Raw genomic sequence first — 23,651 nt, 5'->3', positions numbered from 1 at the left:
AAACCGAATCGATGGTGGACAAAAAATTTCGTACGGACGTTTCGTTTCAGTTTTACGCGCGAGCCCACTGAAAAGTTATATGATCGACCTTTAACGTTCAATCCCGCCGTTAAACCAGACTTTTTATCGCGATTTTTACAACACGCCAGTTTCCACGTAGCGGCGAACGTGCTGCGAAGGCAAATCGCGAAACGGTCCGCTCGTTCACCGGTTCTGTTAGTTAAACGCGAGGGTGAAACCGAGTGGTCGCTTGCAGGTGAACCCGAAGGGTCGAGGCTGCTCTTTAATCTCCCCGTCTATAGGCGAACTCTCGGCGATCCCTGTCGGTGTCTCTTTTCACGAATCATCGGGGCATCTCTTAGCGGCGGCTCGTAAAAGCAGCAAGGCGATTCAAGGATCGACGTAAGGCGAACGGGGGACGAGACTGGAGCTCGCTTGGAAGCGGAGATGAAAACCCAATCCGTCGCGAAGGGTTGCCGCGCCACTCGGAGGAAACTCTTGGTGACCCGTAGCGGCAAAAAGTCTAGCGTTTCATCGTCGCTGTGGAGATACAATGGACCTTGCTGAGAGTTCTATCTTTCCTTGGTAGATTAAAGAAAGTGACGGGGGAAGGGGAGAGAGGTAAGGAGAAGAAAATATAAAGTGAAAAACGAGAAGGGGGCGAGAGAGAAGAGATATCGAAGGGTATACGTCCACTCGTCGAAGCAGAGATGGCGACGAACAGTCCCGGACAATCGATACATCTGAAATCTCCGCGGAGCCCGCGTCAGCTACCGCAACTGCCTCAGATCCCGATCGGAGGCCAGAGAAGCCCCACGCAGCTGTCCGTGAACAAATCGCCGGGGACCCCATTGGTCTTCGAATTCCCGCCAGAGTACTACCCAGAGACGCCGAACACCAACTTCGACTTCGAGGAGTTCGGACGGCTGAACGAGCTCGATCGAGCGCCCAGAAGTCCCAATTACTACATCCGCCAGGGATGCAGAAGTCCGAAGAGTCCCAACCCCGATCTGCTGCACTCGCCTGGCAGAAAGTCGCCTATATTTCAATTCTCGGAGACCAGGAAGAATCTGGGGAAGACCATGAGCTACCCACCGAGGAGTCCCATATCCGGTCCACCCATGGCCCCAACCAGGTCACCCAGCTCCTCGAGTTTCGGCTCGAAGAGCCCAAAACCGTTCGACTATCGCAAGAATTCTTGCTTTGGTCTGATCGGAACGAAGGGACCCATGTCACCCACGATCGTCACCTCGGCCACTCACGCGTCCTCTGGTCCGAAGCACACTGAAATTACCTCGGACCAGCAGAGCAACGCGAGTTATAAGAACAGCGGATCGAGGCCGTCCTCCGTGGAGGGATCGTTCAGGGAGAGGAGCGACAGCCAGAGCGACAAGAAGGGCGTCGCGAGTAAGAAGGGTGGTCACTTCAATCGTAGCCAAGGGTGTCTGGACGAGGCTGGGAAGAGTCGAAGCGAGAGCAAGGAGGACGCGTACAAGAGGAACGGGAGGAATATCTCCAGAAGATCGACTAGCGATCTGACGGATATGGGAGACGCGGACACGGAAGTGACTCTGTTGTCCAGTCCGAGGCGGAGGGGCTCCATGAAGGGTGGTCTCGGTGAGTTTTCTTTAGGGTAGTTGTTTGTGTATCCTGTCGTTGTTCAACGTTGTTATTACCCGTTGCGATACCAATGAATGTCAAACGTGTACTAAATTAAAAAAGTTCGCTTCGATTTGGAAAGCGACGTTTTAAAAATGAACGATTCCTATTCGAAATTAAGTCGTGCGAAGTACATTAAGGGACTCGATTAAATTCCGTTTAAGTTTCTGAAGAATCACGCGTATCGATTTACGATTAGTGCGTTCTGTCAGCCTACCAGGACGTGGCAAAGTGGATGAAAATTTCCACGAAGCATTCATCTAAACGATTTAACGATAGTTTCTTGTGGCATTTAAAAGGAAGCCACGTAGTACAGGGGTTTAATTAACGATTCGTTCGGACAGTGCAACGAGCACGAAGAGAGAGAGAGAGGGAGAAAGGGTTAATTATCGATTCGTTACACGTGGGCGAGCCTCGTGACCGGCGAAATCGCAAATTATATTACGCCGTAATGAGATACACATCGTTTTTCGGACGCGTCTAATTATCTGAACGTTCAAGCATCCACGAGACAACGGTCTCGCATGGTGATTAACGAGGCAGGATCCTCTATCGGCTTAAAATCACCGACGGTTACGCGATCAGTTTTATACGCCCCTCTTATCTTCTTTCTCTCCTCTCGTTAGAGCGCTGCGCGTAATGGGTGACGGGATTAGCGTTTTTAATTAACGCTTCGGGCAGATCCGCGGAAGTTTCTCTGGGATTGCTGGAAGCGATTCAACGGTTGGGAAACCCTTTTTTTTCGCGCGCACCGCGATAACGACTCGCGAGCTTTTCTCTCTTCTTTCTTCTTTTTTATTCCTTCCGCCAAACTCGTTTTAAATTTCGTAATCGCGATCGAAATAGCCCGCTCATCGCGGTTTAAATTTCCCGTTCGAAGTATTTAATTATTTGTTGGTAAAATGCTGGATTCCGTTCACAGATTGAAACTTTAGCACGGCAGAAGACAATCTAAGTTCGCCTTGACGCGAACCTGGACGTATCTGTTTCAACAAAGTATCTCTCGGGTAATAAAAAACGGTTAGATAAGCCATCTCATTTTGAAAATTGATAAATAAGTTATAGGGGGGCTAGAATAATATTTCGAGGGAAACGAGGCGAGGGTGCGAGCGATATTTCATAAATTTTTCAAACCGCCACACGCGTGCTCCTGGCTCGGTCGGATCTCGCGGTGGAAACGCAATTTACTTGGCTCACCGAGCTGAAATATTCCACTGTTCCTGAAACCAGAACGTTTTGTTCCGTCTAAATTGGTCGGCGACTGCACAGGGATCATAATTGCGATCGCTCTGTATTAAATCGTCTTATCGTGGCGCGCTGTTTTCTCGTAGTTATTAATGGCATCGTTATTAGCCGCTGCGTTTCAAAGTTAATTGCTTCATCCCTCGAATCCCGTGAACGAATTCTCTATAATACATCACCGGCGTAACCGGGCCGCCATACGTTATCCTTAATCCCGTTACGCGAGATGGACGAAAGGGTGGAGCTGAAGCGCCGAAAGAGTCGACGCTCGACGGTACCTAATCATCTTTCCAGCCCGTCTTACGGCGCTGATTGGATCCTCGTTTAAAGGTCGCGGGTAAAACCGGCCACCCTCCCGTTCGCCTCGCTCCGTACCCCTTTCGCAGCCGCGTTCCCGTTTTCCTTCCGTCTCGTATTTCGTTTCATCCCGCTGGCTTTCGTACGTTTCGCCCGGCTAATCCTCTAATCCCGTTCGATCTTTAATCCTCTTGGCCAGGCGCGGGGATTCTGTTCACACCGGTATCTCGACGCCATCGACCGGCCCGATCCGGTCGTTGACGTGGCCACCGATGAATCGTCATTTATCGCGTTTCAACGGCATCACGGGAAACTGTGACGCAATTACCAGCGCCCCTGGGATGTCTTTATTCGGAGCGAATCCCTTTGAGGCGACACGCGAATTCCCTGGCGACGCGAGATAAAATTCCACGTGAAATTCCTGCGTGCACTCTCTGTTGCAGCCTACTTAGCGTCCAGACGGGGCTCTCGCGACAGCCAGTGCTCCAATTTGTCGCTCGTCAGCAACGAGGACGTGGGCCCGTTGAACTTTACCGCGCACCCCCGTGGCAGGCAACGGAGGACCTCAAATTTCTTGGAGCTACCTGGTAAGTTCGCGTCTCTATGATTTTCGATTCTAGAGCGAAGATACGATTTAACGATAAGAATGTAAAGTCGCCGCTCTTATCTAATTAAACGAAGGACAGTCGCGTATAATCGCTCCACGTTCTCGTGCCGAGAGTTAAGACCGTCAGAGGGGATTTGGCTCTAGTCTTGCGGTCGATGAACGTGGTTAGCTTGTATGGGCGGTAGATAGCGTAGACAATGGAAGAGCGAAGGGGTGGGCGAGCCACGATGTCCACGTGTTCTTGTCTCCCAGCTTAATGCTTGAAAATTGCTGCTGTCCATTTACCAGCGACTCTTTTTGTACGCAGCTTAGGGCTCGTAGCTTTGCGCGGACGCCTGAAAATGGCTGGAACGTGTACCGTGTGCTTTCGTACAAGTCACCAGGCTTTCGGTGTAGGCGAGTTCTCGCGGCACCGTGGCTCGTCGATTTTCGTCGCCCGGCAATAACAATCGAACGGTAGTTTCCCTTGAAACGGGGTCGAGTTGTTATCAGATCGGCCATTGTTCCAGCCGTTTTTAATCGCGCGTCGCCGTTTACATTGAATTCTATCGGAAACGTCGACGCGGTGCTTCTTGCTCTGGTTTAAACTTTCAGCGCGCGAGTCGACCGCGAAACCAGGTCTATCTGCTAACGAAATGAATTTTCCCAGTCGACCAGGAGAAAGACCAATCGCTCGCGACGCTTAAAGACAAACTTTGCTCCGAGTCCTGCTGATGGATTTCTTAATCCGTTTCTTGAGCAATTAGTCGCGAGAATATCCCGGAGAAACCTCGACTACTCCGCTCTCGGTCAATATTTGCCCCGCGATCGTTTATCAGGACGTCGCGATGAAAAACGTATTCAGCGTCGCTAATTTCCATTGGCCTTGGTGGCATATAAACTACGCCTATCCGATGTATCCGTGTACGCGTCCCGCTTCATTTACATCGAGAACGGTTTTTCATCCGCGCGTCAACAGAGGGACGGAAACGAGGAGGAACCTGGTACCACGGTCTCATCCACCCTTCTCTCGGGAACCCTCGAAGGGTAATATCGCGGGACGGGATCGCGAAAATAATTTCCACCCCAGCCACGGTTGTTTCGCGGTGGCTCCAGGTTGTAAGCCAGGGACCCAGGACGGATCCTCTTGAACAGCCTCGGACCGTATGAAACTGACGGATTACCCAAGAGTATCCGAGGTAGCGGCATCTGCGCGCCGGAAATTAATTACGCGGCCAACGTCCGCTGGGTAAATACTCGCCGCAAACAACGACGCCTGTCCGCAGAAGCCTCTTCGCGCGTCGAGCAAAACTGGTTAGACGCGCGGTATTAAGGTCGACGATATCAGGAAGCGGTGTTGGGTGGTCAGCGATGTTCTGCGAGGGATGAGAGAGCGAGGCAGAATGAGACTTCGCCACGGTTCGCTACGATAATCCTGCGCGATAACGAGGTTTCTTCTGACTTTCATCTGAAAAATGATCGTTTCCTTTGAAAGTGGCGACCGTGATCGTTCGCACTTTTCTTTCCTTTAATATTTCTATATTACTATTACAATCAATATCGGTCGTCCCTGGATATTCATAGAGAGGTGATAAATTCGTACATCAATTTTCGTCATCCTCTCTGTGCAATATCGTCGCCGCTTGCTTATTATACTTCACAAACCGCTGAGCTGAGCAATTCTTCACTCTCCATGCAAAGTATATCGATCGCATCCGCGGAATTATTTGAAAGATTGAAGCGTGGCGAACGATGTTGACCAAGTATATACATTTCTGGATCCGTATACAGATTTAAAATGGGCGAAAGGTTAAACAGGCGCCTGTCCGCGATAAAGACAAAGTTCCTTCCGTGGAGAAATGACGATAACGATGAATACTAAGAACACACGCGAATAAACTCCGGAAAAGTGAAGTCTGCGAGATTAGCGAGCGTTTCGAGCAAAGACAAACGATCGAGGAAACGTGTAGCCAGATACAGCTGCACGGGAATCGGAAACGACGTTCGTTTCCTCTTTGATAGCGTCGTTTTCGTTGAGTGCCTCCAAGTTTCTTCGCTCGCTCGCGATATTACCAATTTTTCCTCGCAGAAAATCCTGGCATATTTTAGCCGCTCCGCAAATATTTCGAGGGATGGGGGGCCTCTCTGAAGATATTTCTATTTGTCGTCGCGATATCGCAAATACAAGGGCTGCGCATCGAGCGAGACGGTATACGCAGCAGCGCGGTCAATAGGATAAACGAAGTGGAATAGGACGCGCCAGGTCAGACGCGAAGTGCCTCTGTCAGCAACGTTCGAGGTCTCCACCTTGCATTTTCTAGTAATTCCGCCACTTCCCGTGAGTCTGCTTAATTATTTACTGTTCCCTGCGCCTTTGTGCTGCCTGTTTTCCCGAGGAACACTCCCGCGGGGTGTTTTTCTATCCTAAATCGCGGACAATTAAGCTCGGCGAAGTTTTCTTGCTACCGTTCCTTCTCGTACACTTTCAAATTAGTTTCAATGTCCGTACTATCTGTGTCTAATTTGTGAGGGACTGCCGCTTCTTTTTATCAACGGAACGTTGGTGGTGATACCGAAACCTGCAAGTGTCAGGTTAAAATTTACGTGGACGTCACGCGGGTCTTACACTTGGCTCGAGACTCGGTTAGAAGTCTCGTGGCGTGCAGGGCTGTTAAGATCGTGCCTAATTCGCGGTTAATTAATCGAAGTACGAGCATAAGGTTGAAGCAGCTAGTCTAGTGACACTGAAATTGGCCTCGAAACCGGCGACTGGCGCTCGCCCGCTAATTTCGATGGGACCAAAGTTCTAGCGAGCGTCGTTGACGTAATTAAATACCCCGGTAGAGAGTGAGAGAGAGGCGAACTTCTTGAGTGCCCCTCGTCGACTGTAACCGCATTAAATCCTGAAGCGACGACCACGCTTTGTCGTTCGAGACACGCGCCCAGCCTTGATTTCTATCCACCCCTCGGGCTTCTTCCTCGTATGCTAACGAACTGTTGCTCGTGGATGACCCTCGAGGTGCCTTGGACACTTCCCAGTTTAACTTTCACCCTCTCGATGGTGGCGAAAGTGCTCCTCTGAGCACAGAACGGTGCTATTCGACACCAACTCGAATCGTACGCTTGGTGAATGAAAAATTTCACTTTTGACGCAGCTAGATCAGAAAATAAGCTGTTGCTTCCGCTATTCTATCGAACGCGGCTGCAAGGAGGGACTGTTCATTCGAGGCGCTGTAAGGGTTAGGTATTATGGGAATAACGTTAGCGTTATACGGGGGAGGAACACTATTTGACGTAGAAGAGGAGGTTTCCTCATTGAAATATTCGAACAAGCGTAGCTAAAGGCAGATGTAAGAGATGCTTGCGTGGGTAGCGGCTATTCTTGAAGAGAGTACAGGAAATGAATCTGTGGAGGATTTAATTAAGCTAATGATGAAACAGTGGCCCGTATACGCGGAAACTGTGGACGAAGTTTATTACGGTTATCTGTTCCTGGTAAGGGTTGCAGATTCGGTATGCATAAGCCGTGGTTGGTCAAATTGCAGACACCAGGACCCACCATATTTCTTGTCTTATGGCTTCCCACATCGCAGCAGAGGCCCTTTAAATGCAAAATCGCGAACGCTAGGCCCTCTGTGCGCATTCGTGCGCGCGTCGAATTGAAACGTTCGAATATTATTAACGTTCCTCGTTTATCGAAATGTATCGGGAAAAAATATCGGCGCCAAGTCATAGGATATGGGCAGATATTGAAAAAGTTTAATAAAACGGTACACGGTGAAAGTTAATTCGGAATCAGTCGTGCCTAGCAGGATTGAAAGAGCAAGCGAAATTCCGCAGTGGACAATACATAGAGAAGGATGAATAGAATTGTTTTCGTTCCATTCCGCGAGCTTCGGTGATAAAAAAAGGAGGGGAAACAATAGGTTGTCGAGTTTACACGCGTGTTTCGAGTCGGCAAAAGAATCGGAAATTCAAATTGGCGGGCAGAAAAGAGAGAAAAGAGAAGAGATGTTCGAAAAATCAGGAACTCGCTCGACGAGGAAATTGGGAAACCCTCGACGGTGGATGTTTGCCGGAACCCCGCGCGACGCTTTGATCTCGAGGATCGTTTCGCAATTAGGAACTTTGAACGGTAAGAGAGGAAAAAAATAATGGTGCATCGTTTAACGTAAATTGGAGGTTCCTTTCTGCGCTTTGGAGCCACGAGAACGAGAAGAACACGTTGATAAAACGGTTAATTAAAAATTCAAGATGCAAACTCGCCGAGCTTTCCGCCTTTTACCGGCGACTCGACTCACTTTCGTTTATTTTCCGCTTAAAAAGAAATTTGATTTTTTATCGAAGCTGCAATATTTGTTCGTACGTAACATTTGAACCGATGACCTGATTTTAATTAACCGCTCGTCGATGCGTTGCAGTGCCAGATCACATCAGGCCGCGAGTGCACAGTTTACCGGAAAAAGCGTACAATCCGAGAGCTGGCGACGATCTCTACAGACTACGAGCATTCAGCATCACCCACAAAGGCGTCGTTAATCGAGGTGATTCGATTATTTCGAGACGCAGCAGGAGCAACACTTCCGTCAACAGTAGCAGGTAATCCATCTCTTGTAACTTCTCTTCCTTTGCATACGAATTGTGATCTCTAAAATCCACCGTGCAACTTAATCGTTCGAGCATCCATTCGACGCGTGTCATATCATTTCTCATAATCGAGGATCGTTTCAAAATACTTGCAACAGATCTCGTGGAGATCGATAAAAATTGTCCAGTATAATTTTCTTTCAAATACCGTGCAAAAAATAAAGCAATCGAAACGCTAGAGCCGCTTTGGCATAAAATTCAATCGCTTCGATCTCAATGGCGACAGCGCGGTAAACTAACCACGTTTTCACTCGTTCATCGATTTTCATTCTCGTCATTTTTTACGCTTTTCCTGGGATCCTTGTGCCAACAGAGGCATTAGAGGATCCAACGGGAACAGAATTAATGGAGCACGCTCGTCGACCTCTCGACTGCACTTCTAATACCTCTGAGCCAACCTCGGACAGTATCTCGAGCTGCGTCGATCTATGTTTTCTGCATTTACGAATTTTCTCCATTTTCCCTACTTTCTACATTCCTGTGGTTTAATAAAACATGTATACGGGGAAAGTAGTGGGCGTAGAATCGCAACTCTCGCTCGTTCATTCGATTCCCTTCGAGTTCCGTTACGAGGGACCACAAATCTTTCCTTCGCCGACAGAGAAGAATCGTTTATATCCATGGAAACGATGTTTGTACTCGGGTTCATAGAGAGGGATCTGATTCTCACGATAAAAATTTATGGCAATCGGCGGTCTGCCGTGCCGAAATGTCCACCCTGGCCCGCGATAAGCGTGAGAAATCACTGAGAACGTGAGAGGGTCCTGTTTATTTCAGAATCGCGTTCCTCGTTCCGGGTACGATTACGTCGCGATAAAACGCTCGACAAATCGATCGCGTTCGCACCCGTCTTTTCGCCTCCTCTTGAATATTAACCGAGTCATTTGTTCGCACGTACTTGTTAGCGAGCATAAATTTAGAAAATAATTTATACCCTCCAATGTATTCGAGAGTCAGAAAATGATTTGAAAAAGAGGAAAGGATTGTTTCAGTGATGAAAATTCACTTGCTCACCCCTGCGGAAGATGTTTAAGGGACGAGGGGCATTTTTGTACCGACTTTGATCGTTCGCCAGGGGAAGCGAATTTTTACAAAGTGAGAGACGCGTAATAAATGTTGAGCTACCCTGTACCAATAAAGGCTACGCGTCGACAGAAGCCAGGTAGTATGTACGTGTATATACGAGCCGCGTGATAGGTTCGCTTACCTGAAATATCGCGGTTACTTTAAGAAATAAGAGGGGAACCGTTCCTTGTGAAAGTTGTTTGACGTCTGAGGGAAGCCTCGCGCATTGGTGCCTCCTCCCCGCGAAAATGAGAGCGCAGAGGAAACGTCTGGCTCGCGCCTCGACGTCCCGCTACGGTGAAACTATATTTAAGTCTTCTAAATATCATTCTTCCGATTGCCAACTACCGATATGCCAACTTCCCGCTTTCGACGGATAATTTAGCGATCGTGTCGAATGAAAATGAAACGCGCGTTTCGCCACGGTTCTCGTCGGTGGCCGTTGCGACACGAGGCGTCCTCAGGCGTCGCGCTCTTGGGGGAAACTTTCATCGCGAGGTGAACATCCACGGTTTATCTGTCGGCTACCGCGAAACCGGAGCTCGTAAACGGGAGGGCACTCGAAACTTGGCGACTTGTAGAACTTTCAGCAGCCACTTACTTACCACTTAATTTCGACCAGCCGTCGACGAATTCTGCCTTGGGCTCGGTTAATCGTCTATATATCTCAGCTAATTGCCATCTAGCGATTCGTTCCGATTGCTAATTATCGTACAAGTTCGTAGTTTGCGAGAAATCGTGATTCCTCCCTTTATTCTCTTACACTTTCGTAATTCCATCGAGTCATTTTTTCGAGATTGTTTCCCCACACGAGATTTATCTAAGCCTGTTTCTTGCGCCTGCGAAATCACGTTTATAAATCTCCATATCCCGCCCCCGTCTCAATTTCCGTCCCCGGCTCCTCGCTTAATGAATGCTCCCTTCGGTTCTTCTTCCCGATCTGCCGGTTAATTTATGTGCGCCAGGTGAACAAGCAGTCTGTTTAACGAGAGGAATACATCAACGACAACTTCGTCAGTTGGAGCGAACAGGGATCCGTCTCACCCTCTGTTTTTGACATCCGTTTTATGCTTGAGAGGGCGTAATTTCGTTAAAAAACGAACGAAAACACTCCACGTTAAACCTACTTCTCGTCGCAGCGATCCTTTTTCCACGATTTTCATTCGACGCCTGTTAATTGGATCGCGAATGGATTTGAAAACCAGCGGGGTGAATTATCTTTTTTTTTTCGTTAAGGGATGAAGCGAGAGTCAAGTACGCGACGGCCGATGAAATCGCCGTAGCTTCGAGCGATCTTTCGTTTCGAGTTTAAACAAGTCGGGAGAGAATTGGAGGGGGAACGATGTAGGACAGTTAAACGATTTTTAGTTTTCGTTACGATTCGCAGGAACAAGTCTTCAGCGTCGATAAAGTTTTAATAAGGTACGCCGTGTTTATACGTATAGCGATCGTAGGATCGCAACGTTCTTTGCTTATTATGTACACCCACGTCGTACCATTGTCTCGTACCACTGTTGCGACCGTGGAAACAGACAGAAAACTTGGCACAAAGGGAACCTCTCCAACGTTTCTAACGCTTAATCTGGAGCTATTGTGCGGCGATAAAAATGAGGGATGGGACTGGGGCCGAGAGCGATCAGCATAGAACAAACCAGAAAACAATATCTTAGAAACTTTATTGTACAAAGATAATCGAACGTTCACGATGAAGTGCAGGATAAAGACGTGACAATGACGAAGTGGTGTAGGTATCGAAAGGGAAGTGTTCGAGGAGATTGTGGAGGATCCTGGGAGGAAATGGAAGGGGCGAGCCACTATTTGGCGGTGAACCACGCCGATTGGAGGAGAGCCAAACGTTCCATCGTTTCCCTCTTCTTATTCTTCTTATTTTCATTATCACCCGTGTACCGTGCACACAGCATGCGATGGTTATTCCTGTATTCCATCCCAAGACTGATCGTGTGAGCTCTCTTGACCCGTCGATCGGTCGTTCGACTCGACTCCGCGCGTCTCTCTTCGCGGTTTCTATCTTCAACCCTGGTCCTGCTCCGTCTCCATCTTGGCAAATCGTGTTTCCGGTACCATCAGGGCCGCGCGTCCTTCTCTGATCAACATGCGGAACGCGTCGACAGATTCTTTCGCTCTCAGCTAACCAGATTTTCCACTGAATCGCGACAATCCGTAGAATTGTCGGCGCGGACGAGGCGAAGCGGACACGAGGTGGTTTCTAATCAGCGTCTTTCAATACTTGTTCTCCACTACCTCCGAGTCCTTCGACGCCGGAGTCGAGTCGAAAATACCGCGCGTGGCACCACGTCGAAAGGGTTCGCGATGTTGCTTATTGGTTACGACTTGGCGGCTGACGATTGCGTATGAATCTCTAATCGGTGTACTCGACCGTCTCCTCGTACTCCATCGATTGCTGCGACCTGGTCGACGACGCGGTCACGGACTTGATCGACGTCGACGACTCGACCACGGACTTGGTCTGAACACTTTGCACGGATTTCATCGTCGAGACGGACTTGGACTCCGAGCTGACGTTCAACGACTGCTCTACCAGGCTGCCTGCGTTTTCGTTTACTACGGGTGGACATAAATCCTCCTGTTAATTCTTTGCTAACGAACGTAATACTTTGAACAAAGTTAAAAGCAGTCTTGGAAGGTTAGTCTTGTAACAGGCTGCGCACACAGAAACGGACGCCATGGCATCCCTCGAGCAACGTAACCGTGGAGACTCGACTCTCGAAATTGATTTTACGAATTTGCAAAAAATTCCGTGTAACAGGGACACAGGGGGTGGAAAGTTACAGAGGGGCGGGTGCCGAAATTGAAACGAAGCGGACGAGTCGAGTCCCCGGGTTAGCGGCGCGGCAGGATCGAGTTAGAAAGTAGAACGGAAGGGGTGGTTTCGATCGTGCGTCGGATCGAATCGGTTGCACGCACCTTTAGCGACCTCCATCGCGGGGCGAAAGTTCCGGGTTGATTATCAGTTAGCCAGTCGGTTCACAAGAGGGTGGCAGGTTCACCGTTTCAGAGCGACGGGAACGTGAGAGACGCGTACGAGTCGGTTTCGAACTGACGAATGGGTCGAACCGGCGAGCTTTGGGTTATTCTAAACCGGTCGAAGATGGTGGAGAGGGAAAGTCCGCGGTCACGTGGCGGTCGCGACGAGGGGTGGGACCCGGGGTGCGACCCGGGGGGAGGGTGAAAAATGTTGGACGTGTTTGGCGGCTTTTACGACGCGTCGTGTAATATTCGTGGAATCTCGAACGGCTCGTCGCGTATGCGTCCAGACGTGTTGAGTCAACGTTCCTCCGAGAGACACGAGGCGACGAGGACGCGCGTCCAGCCATTGATTGCCACGCGGCGGCTGGAGCTAATTTAGGGCGCAACGCGCGCATAATTTCGATGATTTATTCGCGGACAATTTCGGGAGCAACGAAAAAGGCGAGACGATCGGATCGCTGGCGATATAGATGATACTTCGATTCTAGATAGGAGACGCGGGTCGAGGTGACAGCGAGGAAATGGCGATTGTCCAGAGACGGAATAGAATGTTTGTCGTTGACCGAGAACATGGTATTTTCGAGGACTCGCGGCTATTTGGACGATCGACGGCCTTGTGCGTCGGAATGTAGCGCGGGAGGACGGTACGCGAATAATTTAAGTTCGAGGAGAAGTCTCGAGGGAGAGGGTGGGCTGCGAGGGAACTTTCTCGTTCCTAAGGAAATGGGATCGAAGTTTGTTAGGCTAAGTGGAACACGAGACACGAGAAACCTTGCGATGTTGGTCAAACATCTTTAAACCATCGCTAGCGCAATATCTCTATCACGGTTACGCCGGTACTTCGATTATTCGTGTCGAGTCCGCTCTACGGTGCAGTAAAATTGTAACACAGAGGCTGCAATTACCGTGAGCGACATTCGGAAAATGTAACTTATGTATCCGGACGAGCTCCAACACGGGAAACCTTGTTTTTGCCTTTGTCACGGGATGAATCATTCTCTGGCAGTGGATCGCGTTCGTCTGTTTAAGCACTATTTACAGTGAAAAAGCGCCTTGAATTTTTGCCAAGTCTCGGCTACACACGCGAATCCTTTGTACTTTTTTCCTCGTAACGCGTCCTCGTAACGGTCTGTTTCGAACCGCGAGATGATCGTTCACTAAATTTAAAGGCTGATCTTCTGGACTCGTGCATGAATCACAGCCGATACCAGAGATCAGCGTTTCCAACGGCTACGTCGGTAATAATCGATGACTCATAATTGCCGTTGAATCGCGGCGAATCGAATTTTCATCCGTGGACACGGCCCAAAATGTCACGCATCGGGTGATAAATGCGTTCGCCCTGATAATTGTCAGCCAATGTCGAATCTATCCTAATTAATCGTTCGGTAGTTTTGACGGGAACCTTTAATTATTGGCCGGCAGCGATGCTCGTTCGCCAACGAACTGCCAAACAGCCAGTAGAATAGTACATAGATATCAACATTTATTTGTATTTGTTGTAACAAAACGAGTAAGGTTGCGCTATTTCTACGCTACTTAACGAGCTGCGCTCAAGGTTGATTTCATTTCGCGAATTTCGACCGAAAATTTCAGCAGAAAAAGTCCGCAAAAATCACGCGATTGTCCGATCCATTTCCGTCGAAGCGCGAGTTAGCATTGCATTGCTAGAATATTACAACAACTTCTGGTCGAATATATTCCCGACCCGACGCAGTTCCATCGATACGGCTTCTTTCTACATAGTCTTCGCCGGTTCGTTCTCTCGAAACTTCATAGTGGTCCCCAAAAATAGTCACGAGTTGTTTGCGGTCCACGTTAGTTAGGCCACCAGGAGCGATCCCGGAGGGAGCGAGCCCGGGAAAAGAAGTTCCACTCACGCGAAAGGTTTCCCTTGTCCTCGTCAACCTTTCACCATCAGCCAACGCCAAATTTATGTTCCCCACGTAAAAATGTACCCACCGTTCGCGGGCATCAAACAAGAGAACTTGGACCCAATTACGATTACCGAGAATGCTGGAAGATGAATCATGAGCGCAGTAAGCGCAGTCACGTTTCAATGATTCAGACCTTTCAGCAAACCTCGTCGTCAGTTTGTAACCGTTTCATTTACCGGATTTACCTCCGAAGCCCTCGATGCACCAATGCGAGCAAGTCGCAATTGTACGTGACTGGCAATTCTAGCGGAACCTCCGAGCGAACCCAGCGCTACGCTCTCGAACGCGACACGCTCCCTCGACGATCCGTCTGAATACACGCTCGTCTACCCGCTTCGAAATTTACGCAGCGCCAACGAAACGAGCGTTTAATCTTCCCCCTGCGAGCGCTTTTAATCCACGGATGTTTAGATTTCTATTTTAAAGAGCAATCTCCTCTCGTACCGTTCCTTGTTCGATGCTCGATGGAAAACGACGTCGCGGGGGTTGCCACCCCTTTCCCGATCGTTGAATCGTTGGTTATTACGAGAATCGTTTCGTCCTGTCCGAGGAGATCGGCCCAGCTGACGCGTTCCATCGCCTCTCCAAATAGACGGTGTAAATATTTGCATCGATTTTTCGTTTTCCTACCGTGGATCCATCCCTCGGCCTCTTCCTCGCCCCTACGTTTATATATAACTCGGTACATTCAGCGCCATCTTCGCGTTTTGGTGTACGCGACGCGTGCCAAGCCGCGGAGGAATGCACGCGGCATTGTTCTTAGCCCGGAACGGAACGCGTGTCTCGGAGAAAAAAAAAGAAACGCGAGGTGAACCGCGCGAGGAGAGCAACGGAATAATCGACGCGGATCCCTCGCGTCGAGTTCGGAGGACGAGTCGAACGAGAGGGCAATCAGGAGGCAACCATCGAGGGACGAAAGGGGTCGCCAGGACAACGATCGTCTCAGGAACAGGGATTCACGATTCTGCGATAAGTCGCGCGTATCGTAATCGTAATTGGTGTGGACGGTGTTTGGGAATTGATACGACAGGCTCGCCGTTGTGTTTGAGGGAGATATTTGGATTGGATATCTCGAGTATAAAGTACTATTGGCTTTGGGTAATGGAATTGACGCAGCGTTCTCCGTGGTTGAGTTAGTTGGCATAGTTGTTTCATCTTGAAGTGGTACCAAGAAGGAATAAGAACTTTATACATAAATTCATGCTAGCTCGAAATTTTGTACAATGCATCGAGCAGAACAGGATGAGGATGTAAGGGTAAGATCGACGAGGTATATAGTTCGACGATTTTACCAGAATCATTAGCAGCTCGCAGCCATTAGCTTCCCGAATACAGCCAGGATTGTAAAGCAGATCGGCTCGATAGCTCGTGTGATTCACCCATGGGATCAATTGGGCAAAAGGCGTTTCATTATCGGTCGGTTTTCAACTGGTTCGCGAGCGATTACTCGTCGACACTTTGATCGGCTCGAATTCCCTGGACTATTTCATCCCCGTGACACGGCGCTCAACCCCGTTATTTATTTTCCGCACGCTACCGCTCGCTATCGATTCGAAAATTTTCGGTAGTCGATAAACAACCTCCCCGGCGATTTCCTGCCAATTTTTCGCCAATTTCCTGCCAATTGGATCGCGCTCCGTCGAGAGAATATGCCGGAATTCCCATTTTTAAAATTTGAATTCCATCGCACATCGTCGCTCGGTAGCGGTCGTTACGAGCCAGTCGTGAAACTGCAGAGAGAGGAGAGAGAGAGAGAAAGCTTTCTGCTTTTACGAGCAGATCCGCGTTTCATCGCGCCGAGGCGAGCGGCTTACGTGTCGTTGTTCCAGTCAGGCCCACGCTAATCCTGCGCCGGCTGGCTCCTTTCCACGCGTTCGCTTTGTGTCCAACATCGTGCGCGTAAATTTGATTAGTTGCCCGATCGATAGAGGCTCGCGGCGACTGCCGATCTCCCAAGCCGCTCTAACACGGAATTCAAAGATCAATTACAGCAAATTGACTCTGGTAATTTCGCAAAAGTAAACGAGAGAACAAACGATTGGGGGAAATTCAGTTTGGCACTGGCCTGGGAAAGTTTCGACCGAGCGAGTCGGTCTCTTTCGAGGGAGCTTGTACGGATCTTTTGGAAAATATTTGGATAACTCTCAAGTGTGGGCTAAAGAAACAGCTTCGATCGAACAGGGAGGGAGCATACGTTCCACGCGAGCAGCAGATATTTCTCAGAAAAGAAAGCATCGTATATCGCGGTGTACACAGGGGCTACTGTTTCGATAACGAATGCTCGTATAAACGGTCGATGGTGCACAAATGGTTCAGGTGAACCGTATCGCGTCGAAAGCTCCATCGAGTGCGTAGCGGATTTCTATTCGAGCGACGCGGCTCTTCGAATTTTACTCCATCGACGGTGCAAATGCGCGTGTGCGCGATAAATCCAAAGCTCCGCTGTCAGTGCTTTTGATTTCAGTTGGCCTTTCCGTTCCGTCGAACGACCGACGGGCAATCGAGCGGCAGAGGAATTCCTCCGCGTGCTCGCAGCCTCGTGAAAATTCGTCCGGATCTGCGTAATGCTTCGCGTAATGTCCCATCGATTCGGCAGCGCTGCGAATTCAATCGGAATTGATTCCTCGAACAACACGCGACCCTCCAGTCCTGCGACCCTCGAGCTTCGAAAATGTGAGAGCGCTCGGTGTGAGCTTTTCGTTTGGCGCCCACGAAACCGAGAACCGTCTTGACGTCGAGCGACGAGACTCGATACGAAGGGGTGCAACTTAATGGGGTGTATTACAGCGGGCGCGCGTCGAGATTTTTCTCGTTCGGTTTGAGAGAAGCCAAATACCAGAGAAGGCAAACAGAGGGGCGCCGTGGTGCTCTATCGATGCTAGTTTATTAGAATTTTCCAGTGGAATTAACGGTGATTCGTGAAGCTTGTGATTGAAACGGCAGTCGTGCTGAAAACAGCGGGGACTCTCATTTTCGTGGCTGTCTCCGGGCACGATACGGCTTCTTGATTCGACGCGACGCGTACTTCTCTCGAGCAAGATTGCATCGCTGGTTGGTTCCCGTGGTACGGATAAATGGTAGAAATTTGTCATGATAAATAAACGAGCGCCTATTTTTCTCTATTCCTTCGGTCGTTGCGAAGATTCACGCCAACTGTGCAATCGCGCACTTTGTATCTTCGGTTCGAATGCGTCTCGTCGATGCCAAAAGTACTAGTCCCATTCTTTTAAGTTATCCGTGCTATGTAACGTTGCATTGTTTTACGTTTGCAAAACTTGAAGAACATTCCACATTCCACTTATTTACGCACAGCCAAGATTCTGTTTGACTGCGATGAGAAGATGTTAGGAGCAGAATATCGATTCACGCAGCGAATCCTCGCAAGCATGGACGATCTGTATGGACTGCTAATATAGTTAAGGGTCGTTAGAGGGTGGTTCGTGACATGAAAACGATGGCAATCGTCGTGTCGCGTAGTAATTTACGAAATTGGTACGAGACGCGGGTTAAGCTCCCCCTTTATTCTCAACATTCCCTGAGCGGAAGCTCGCGTTTGATTCCGCGCGACAAGGACGGAAGCAGGATTACTTGACGAACATCGGTTGCAGCGAGAATTTGTTTCCACGCAATATATTAATTATGTACGTTTGACGAGGGACCGTGTAAGCCATTGTTCGAGCACGGACTCGCTAATAGGATTCGATCTTCCTTCGGAACGGAACACGTTCACGATAAACCGACGCTGGCCGGACGTTATTAAGTTCAAGCTCGGTCGTCTCTGGTTATACAATAGATCGATGATGCAAACGTAACCGAATCTCCTTCTCTCCATTCTACGGACTGCATTTCGTTTGCGACAGGTATTCTTTTTTTTGCTATTATTACTACTATCGTTGAGAACTGCCCCCAACCTTTTACGACTGTCCCATCTATCTCCGCGAAAGGTCGAATGACGTATTGATAATTGGCATTGGACCCTCGATGAGGTCGGTTGGGTAGATAGAACTTCATTTATCTGCACACGTCGTGGGACAGTTCGTATAACAAGAGTCGACCGATTCTCTTCCGTTGTCCGTGTTTTTTTCGAGCTGATCAGCTGAGGGTAGCTCGACGAGCTTCAACGGTAGCAACCATCCACGTAATTCCATATAATGATACCTGAATGGATGGAAAGCTGAACTCTCGTATATTCGGATGGTCTTGTTGCAGGAACAGTAACGTCTCTGGCGAGAGATCTCCGTTCGATGGTTCCTGTTGCAGTGGGCAGGGCGTCGGAGCGGATAGCATCGAGAGCGAGGAAATGGAGGAGAGCATCCCCAAGTATCGAGTGGTACTGGTGGGTGATTCGGGGGTTGGGAAGACCGCTCTCGTCTCCCAGTTCATGACCAGCGAGTATATGAACACGTACGACGCCAGCCTGGGTAAGCACGATCGATTATTAATTTGATCTCAGCGTTCCTTCCTCCGTTTCCATTCGTAATTGGTATCGGTGACTACACTTCGCCCACGAGTCGCGAACCGGATGGAGTCGAGGTTAATAATAGAGCGCGGAGGAAAGAGGATTGCCAAGCCGTGCGCTTCCCTTTCGACTCTTTTTGCTCGTCCGATAAAGCGAACGAGTCTTCGAGGACAGTTAAAACACGATAACGAGATCCTCCCTCGAGGAACGAGTCACGAGCGGCGGCCACGCTCGCCCCGCGTTTCTTCCACGCGGACCAACTTTATTCGCTAGCCGATCGTCTGTCCGCGGTCTGTTTACGAAGAGTTCTCGGCTCGACGATCTCGCTGCTGTGTTCCTTTATTTAACTTCTATTCGCGTCGTGATTCTACGTGGAGAACGCGGGGACCGTGACAGGGAAGGGTGCTCGCGGTTCGCGTCTCTGCAGCTGAAGAACTCGACGGCAGGAAGCTCATTGTCAGTTGAAGCGACAGAGTTGAAAGGGAGTTTCTTGCGGTTTCGTTTCTCTGGCGATAATTCACCTTCGAGGGGTTTCTTTCCGTGGGACGGGGACGTTGAATAATTGCAGCGAAGTGCAAAGGTACGTCGTGCTTGAAACGTTACATGCTCCGTAATATTTCGATTCGCGTCGGTGGTACAATCGTCACGGTCGATCGAGATAGCGAGCTCTTTCTGATTAATGGAAAAATCGCGTGATTATATTTTCTTAGTTACACAACGATAGGAGGGCAGCGTCGATGATGCGTCGTTTAATATCTCAGTGATGCAATAAATATTTCTACCACTGTAGTTTATAGGATCTTCCGTTTACGCGCGGCTATGAAATATTTAATAGCTGCCTGGTGAAATAAGCTACGCCAGCGTGAAGCATCCCTCTACGGAGTCGGCTGTTGCGAGTCTTCCTCGCGAAAAAATGTGTGCCTGGAGATATTTTACTACAAAGGAGATTTCCTTTTTCCCAGACGCGACTCGTTGTAATCTGGCAAGATTTACGGACCTACCCAGATAGAGGTTTTTACGTTGGGACGAATCTTTCATTTAACTTCCTCGTACACCCCTCTGTTTATTTCTCTAACGGACGCGGGCATCCGATTCGATCGATTAAGCGTGTCGCGTGGAATCTGGGTGAAATTCCACGCGCGTCGCACGGTTAAACGAATTCGTGGTTGCAAGTGGAAGCGTTAATTATAATTGCACGCGTGAGATCACGGTAAAGGTTTACCCGGTATAACGAGCGTTTCCATCGCCGCGGCTCTTTCGCGAGTAACGACCAGGCCACTTTTAACGAGTCTCCCCTGTGTGTATCCGCTTCCTTACAATTTCGCTCGACCGCGATTACGAGACGACGCGGAATTTGATCGTCGCGTTTAATTACCGCGTTCACGTCTCGCATTTTCGCAAATTTCGCCGTCATCTCTCCTCTACCACCCGTCCCTTTTTTACCTGGATACCATAATGGAATCATTCCAGCAAATACAGATTAATCTTGTTCAATTGATAAAGGGAGGCTCAACACATCCAAACGATCGCTATTTCGTTCTCAAACAACAAAGCTACTGACAACCTGCTCGTAAATTTTTACAATCTTTTTTTCGCTAGCTCATCGCTAGACAATCTTCAACCCCTGTTGAAGCACAATCAGGAGTAAACTCGCGATAGTTGTAAGGCAAACGATACGAGAAGCGAGGAGAAAGGGTCTCGTTTACGATTCCCAGCGTGGACCGTCCGCGGCTCCCGTTCGCGAGGACCACGAATCCCCAGGGCGCGCGATAATGGCGGTTTCGTGTAGCTCCGTCAATGGGGATCGTTAACGCGGCACCTCGTCGCGAGTACACATCTACCCTTCGGAGCTGCCGCGCTCATTACGGGACAATTATTGTCCCGTACCAGCACCGCGACTGATTATACGGTATTCAAGTCGAACGTCCACTTGCTCGGGTGTCCCTGGTGTTTGCTTTTTGGATAATCGACCGTTTAGTGGCTCGAAGACGCCTCGAATTGTATATTCGCCCGCGTAGGACGATATTGTCCCTCCGTTTCGGAGCGTTGTCCCGAATACTCGTTGTGGCGTGTTCGAGTCTTATTTGCACGAGGCTTGCATTCACGTTCCGCTTAGGGGCGAAGCGCACGGTCCGTGGAGTGCATTGGGCGCTTGTTATTTATTTCGATTGTCTGTTTGCATGCGGACAGATGATGAATTTGGCGAGAAGACAGTGTCGATCTTGCTGGACGGCGAGGAGTCGGAAATGGTGTTCATCGATCATCCGCACGTGGAGATGAGCGTAAGTACCGAGCGTGCCGTTTCGAATAGACGGGTTTACGCTCACGCGCGATACGCGCTGGCTCGAGAGTTTGTCGAAAATTCTGTGCTAATAAAACTAATCGCGAGAAAGAGCTGAGAAAGTTGTTGGCACGCGGCTGGGAATAAATATCGAACGCATAACGGAACCATCGGTCGGACAATCGAATCGCCGAGGGAAATTAAGTTCGAATAAATGGCCAAGGTATTTCGTTCGGCTTCGAATGTTAATTGCTCGGGAGAATCCGGGTTGTTCTTTGATTTCTCGTTTCAATCCATCGACTGCTACGAATTTACGAGTCTCATTGGTAGAGCACGATCGTTTAACCTAGTTTCGCTGTCGCGGAGAAAGTAATCGAAAGAAATCGAAGCGCCATCGATGTGAAAGATTGATTTGAAACGCGCGTTAAATACGCAAGATATCGATTTCCACGTTTGAGTTTAGATTGCGAATCAAGTAGTTAATAAAACATTGTCGAACGAGCTTGTCCGGTCGATCTGTAGTATGAATCATTGCTACAACTGGCCGCACGAACTATGCGTAGGTGGAGAATTCCTTGTCCACCTACGAGCCACACGCCTGCATCGTGGTTTACTCGATCGTGTCCCGTACGAGTTTCCAGGTGGCCGAGGAGATTTTGAACTACCTGTGGAGGGAGCATTACACGCAGGAGCGATCCGTGATAGTGGTTGGTAATAAGTCTGACCTGGCGAGAAGTCGTACGATCACGGCGAACGGTAAGTCTCGGTTTACCTTGCGGATGAGACGGTCTTTCGACCCTTTAAGTCGACACTGTTCACCTCTCGACGATAGCTGTTACTGCTCCGCGATTCTTAATCGAAAGTTTCTGGTTTCGTACAACCGGGAGTATCGATTCTGTTCGAATAAAAGCGACTCAGGATTAATGGATGGTCCACCTACAGTTTACGCAGAGGAAAAAAGAAAAGAGAGAACAAGAGTACCGCGAACTTTTAACTTTCGTAGAAAATGCTTTTCGCGAAGCGACGTTAGTTTAAAATCCATTTGTATCGCGGTAATCTGCGAGACACATCTAGATATAAATCACAGTGTGTCGGGATGTATCAAGGTTCAATTTATCACCGCGTACTAAAAGATATCGCGTCCACGAGGTTTCAGTACGGTTGGATCAAAGTTCCCGATTGCACGAGGCCAAGTTCGTCAAATCTCGATGAACGTGTACCCTTTCATTCCCTACGATAGATCGACTTCGAATCGCTCTTTTAACACAAAGAGACACTCCGCGCGAGTAGAATGAAATTTAAGCACGCGATGCATCAAAATCGTCTGCCCGCAGTATTTTTTCAATTTACGTGCCGCGCAGAATTTCCGTATCAACGCGATCGATGCTAACGCAGGTTTAGATACCTACATGGCTGTCCAACGAGAAGTGATTGGCAGTAGATAGAGGCACTTATAACTGGATGGGCGTACAGTAGATACAGTCACTTTCAATTGAAACGCCGCGCAGTAGATCCAGCCATTTCCAATTGAACGGGCGGACCGCGCGCTCGTATTAGTGAGATCAGTAGAGAGTCAGAATCATTGCTCGCGTTTCCACGTGGTCAAGTTCACGCGAGATTGATGGACGCGCGAGATAGATACCGTTACGATATCAATTCCGTAGATAAATTATAACCGAGCGCACGTGGTCTCATTACGATTATCTCCATTCGTCGATTTGCCTCGTGGATTCGTTTATCATCGAACAGTTTTCATTTGCATAAGCCCTCCCCTTCGTGTCGCGTTACGTATGCTGTGCATTCGATTACCCTATATACGGACGTGTCTACGCGTCAGAGAAGGGTGGTATTCGCTCGTTTCTTAGTCCCCGAGACAAACGTTCGAATCCAGCGTTAGAATCGACGGTAATATGGTGCTCGAGACGATGGCACTCGCGCAAAGATCACTCGATGGTAGGGGGTGAAAGCGGTCGGTCGAAAGACGCTAAGGGTGGTCCCACGGTGATCGAGTCCGTTGGTGTTCTTTCAAAGAGGGCAAGCAGCTGGCGACGTCGAGGGAGTGCAAGTTCATCGAGACGTCCAGCGGCATCCAGCACAATGTCGACGAGCTTCTGGTGGGCGTGCTCAAGCAGATCAGGCTCCGCGAGAGCCGCGACAAGAAGCTGAAACGGCAGGGCAGCAAGGGGAAGATTCTGTCGAAGCTGCACGGCAGCAAGACGGCGCTCAGCTTGAATCTGGCCAGGGAGATACTGAACAAAATGTGCTTGAACGACAGCAAGAGCAAGAGCTGCGAGAACCTGCACGTGCTCTAAGGGGATGTGTATCGCGATCGTCGTTTGATTACGCTTCTGTTTCCAAAGATCTTCGTCTGCGGACAAGTAAGACGTTCTCGCGATGGCGAAGCATCGTCGTAATCTTACGAGTACTGGTTTAGCCTGGATTTATTTCTATTCCACGAATTTCTTTTTT

General features: G+C 49.1%; 2 protein-coding genes across 2 annotated transcripts in view; one reads left to right on the top strand and one right to left on the bottom strand.

Moving 5' to 3' along the window:
- Positions 1–650: 650 nt before the first annotated feature.
- Positions 651–23,607, top strand: LOC143433058 (uncharacterized). The gene is made up of 7 exons (XM_076910170.1): positions 651–1,617; positions 3,642–3,785; positions 8,206–8,383; positions 18,652–18,863; positions 21,092–21,183; positions 21,746–21,938; positions 23,214–23,607. The coding sequence occupies exons 1-7, from the start codon at positions 711–713 to the stop codon at positions 23,492–23,494; spliced, it is 2,007 nt and encodes a 668-aa protein (XP_076766285.1). The 5' UTR covers positions 651–710; the 3' UTR covers positions 23,495–23,607.
- The window catches only part of LOC143433060 (uncharacterized), a 75,249-nt gene continuing 63,353 nt past the window's right edge, over positions 11,756–23,651 (bottom strand). Inside the window, exons 2-3 of the mRNA XM_076910172.1 lie at positions 12,443–12,459; positions 11,756–12,079 (exon numbers count right to left, since the gene is read on the bottom strand). Coding sequence (XP_076766287.1) covers positions 11,877–12,079; positions 12,443–12,459 — 220 coding nt within the window. The 3' untranslated portion in view covers positions 11,756–11,876. The remainder of the gene's footprint in view (positions 12,080–12,442; positions 12,460–23,651) is intronic.

This window comes from Xylocopa sonorina, chromosome 2 (genome assembly GCF_050948175.1).
Source record: "Xylocopa sonorina isolate GNS202 chromosome 2, iyXylSono1_principal, whole genome shotgun sequence".
NCBI lineage: Eukaryota > Metazoa > Arthropoda > Insecta > Hymenoptera > Apidae > Xylocopa > Xylocopa sonorina.
Note: the sequence above shows the minus strand (reverse complement) of the source record. Positions and strands in the feature narration are given on the sequence as shown.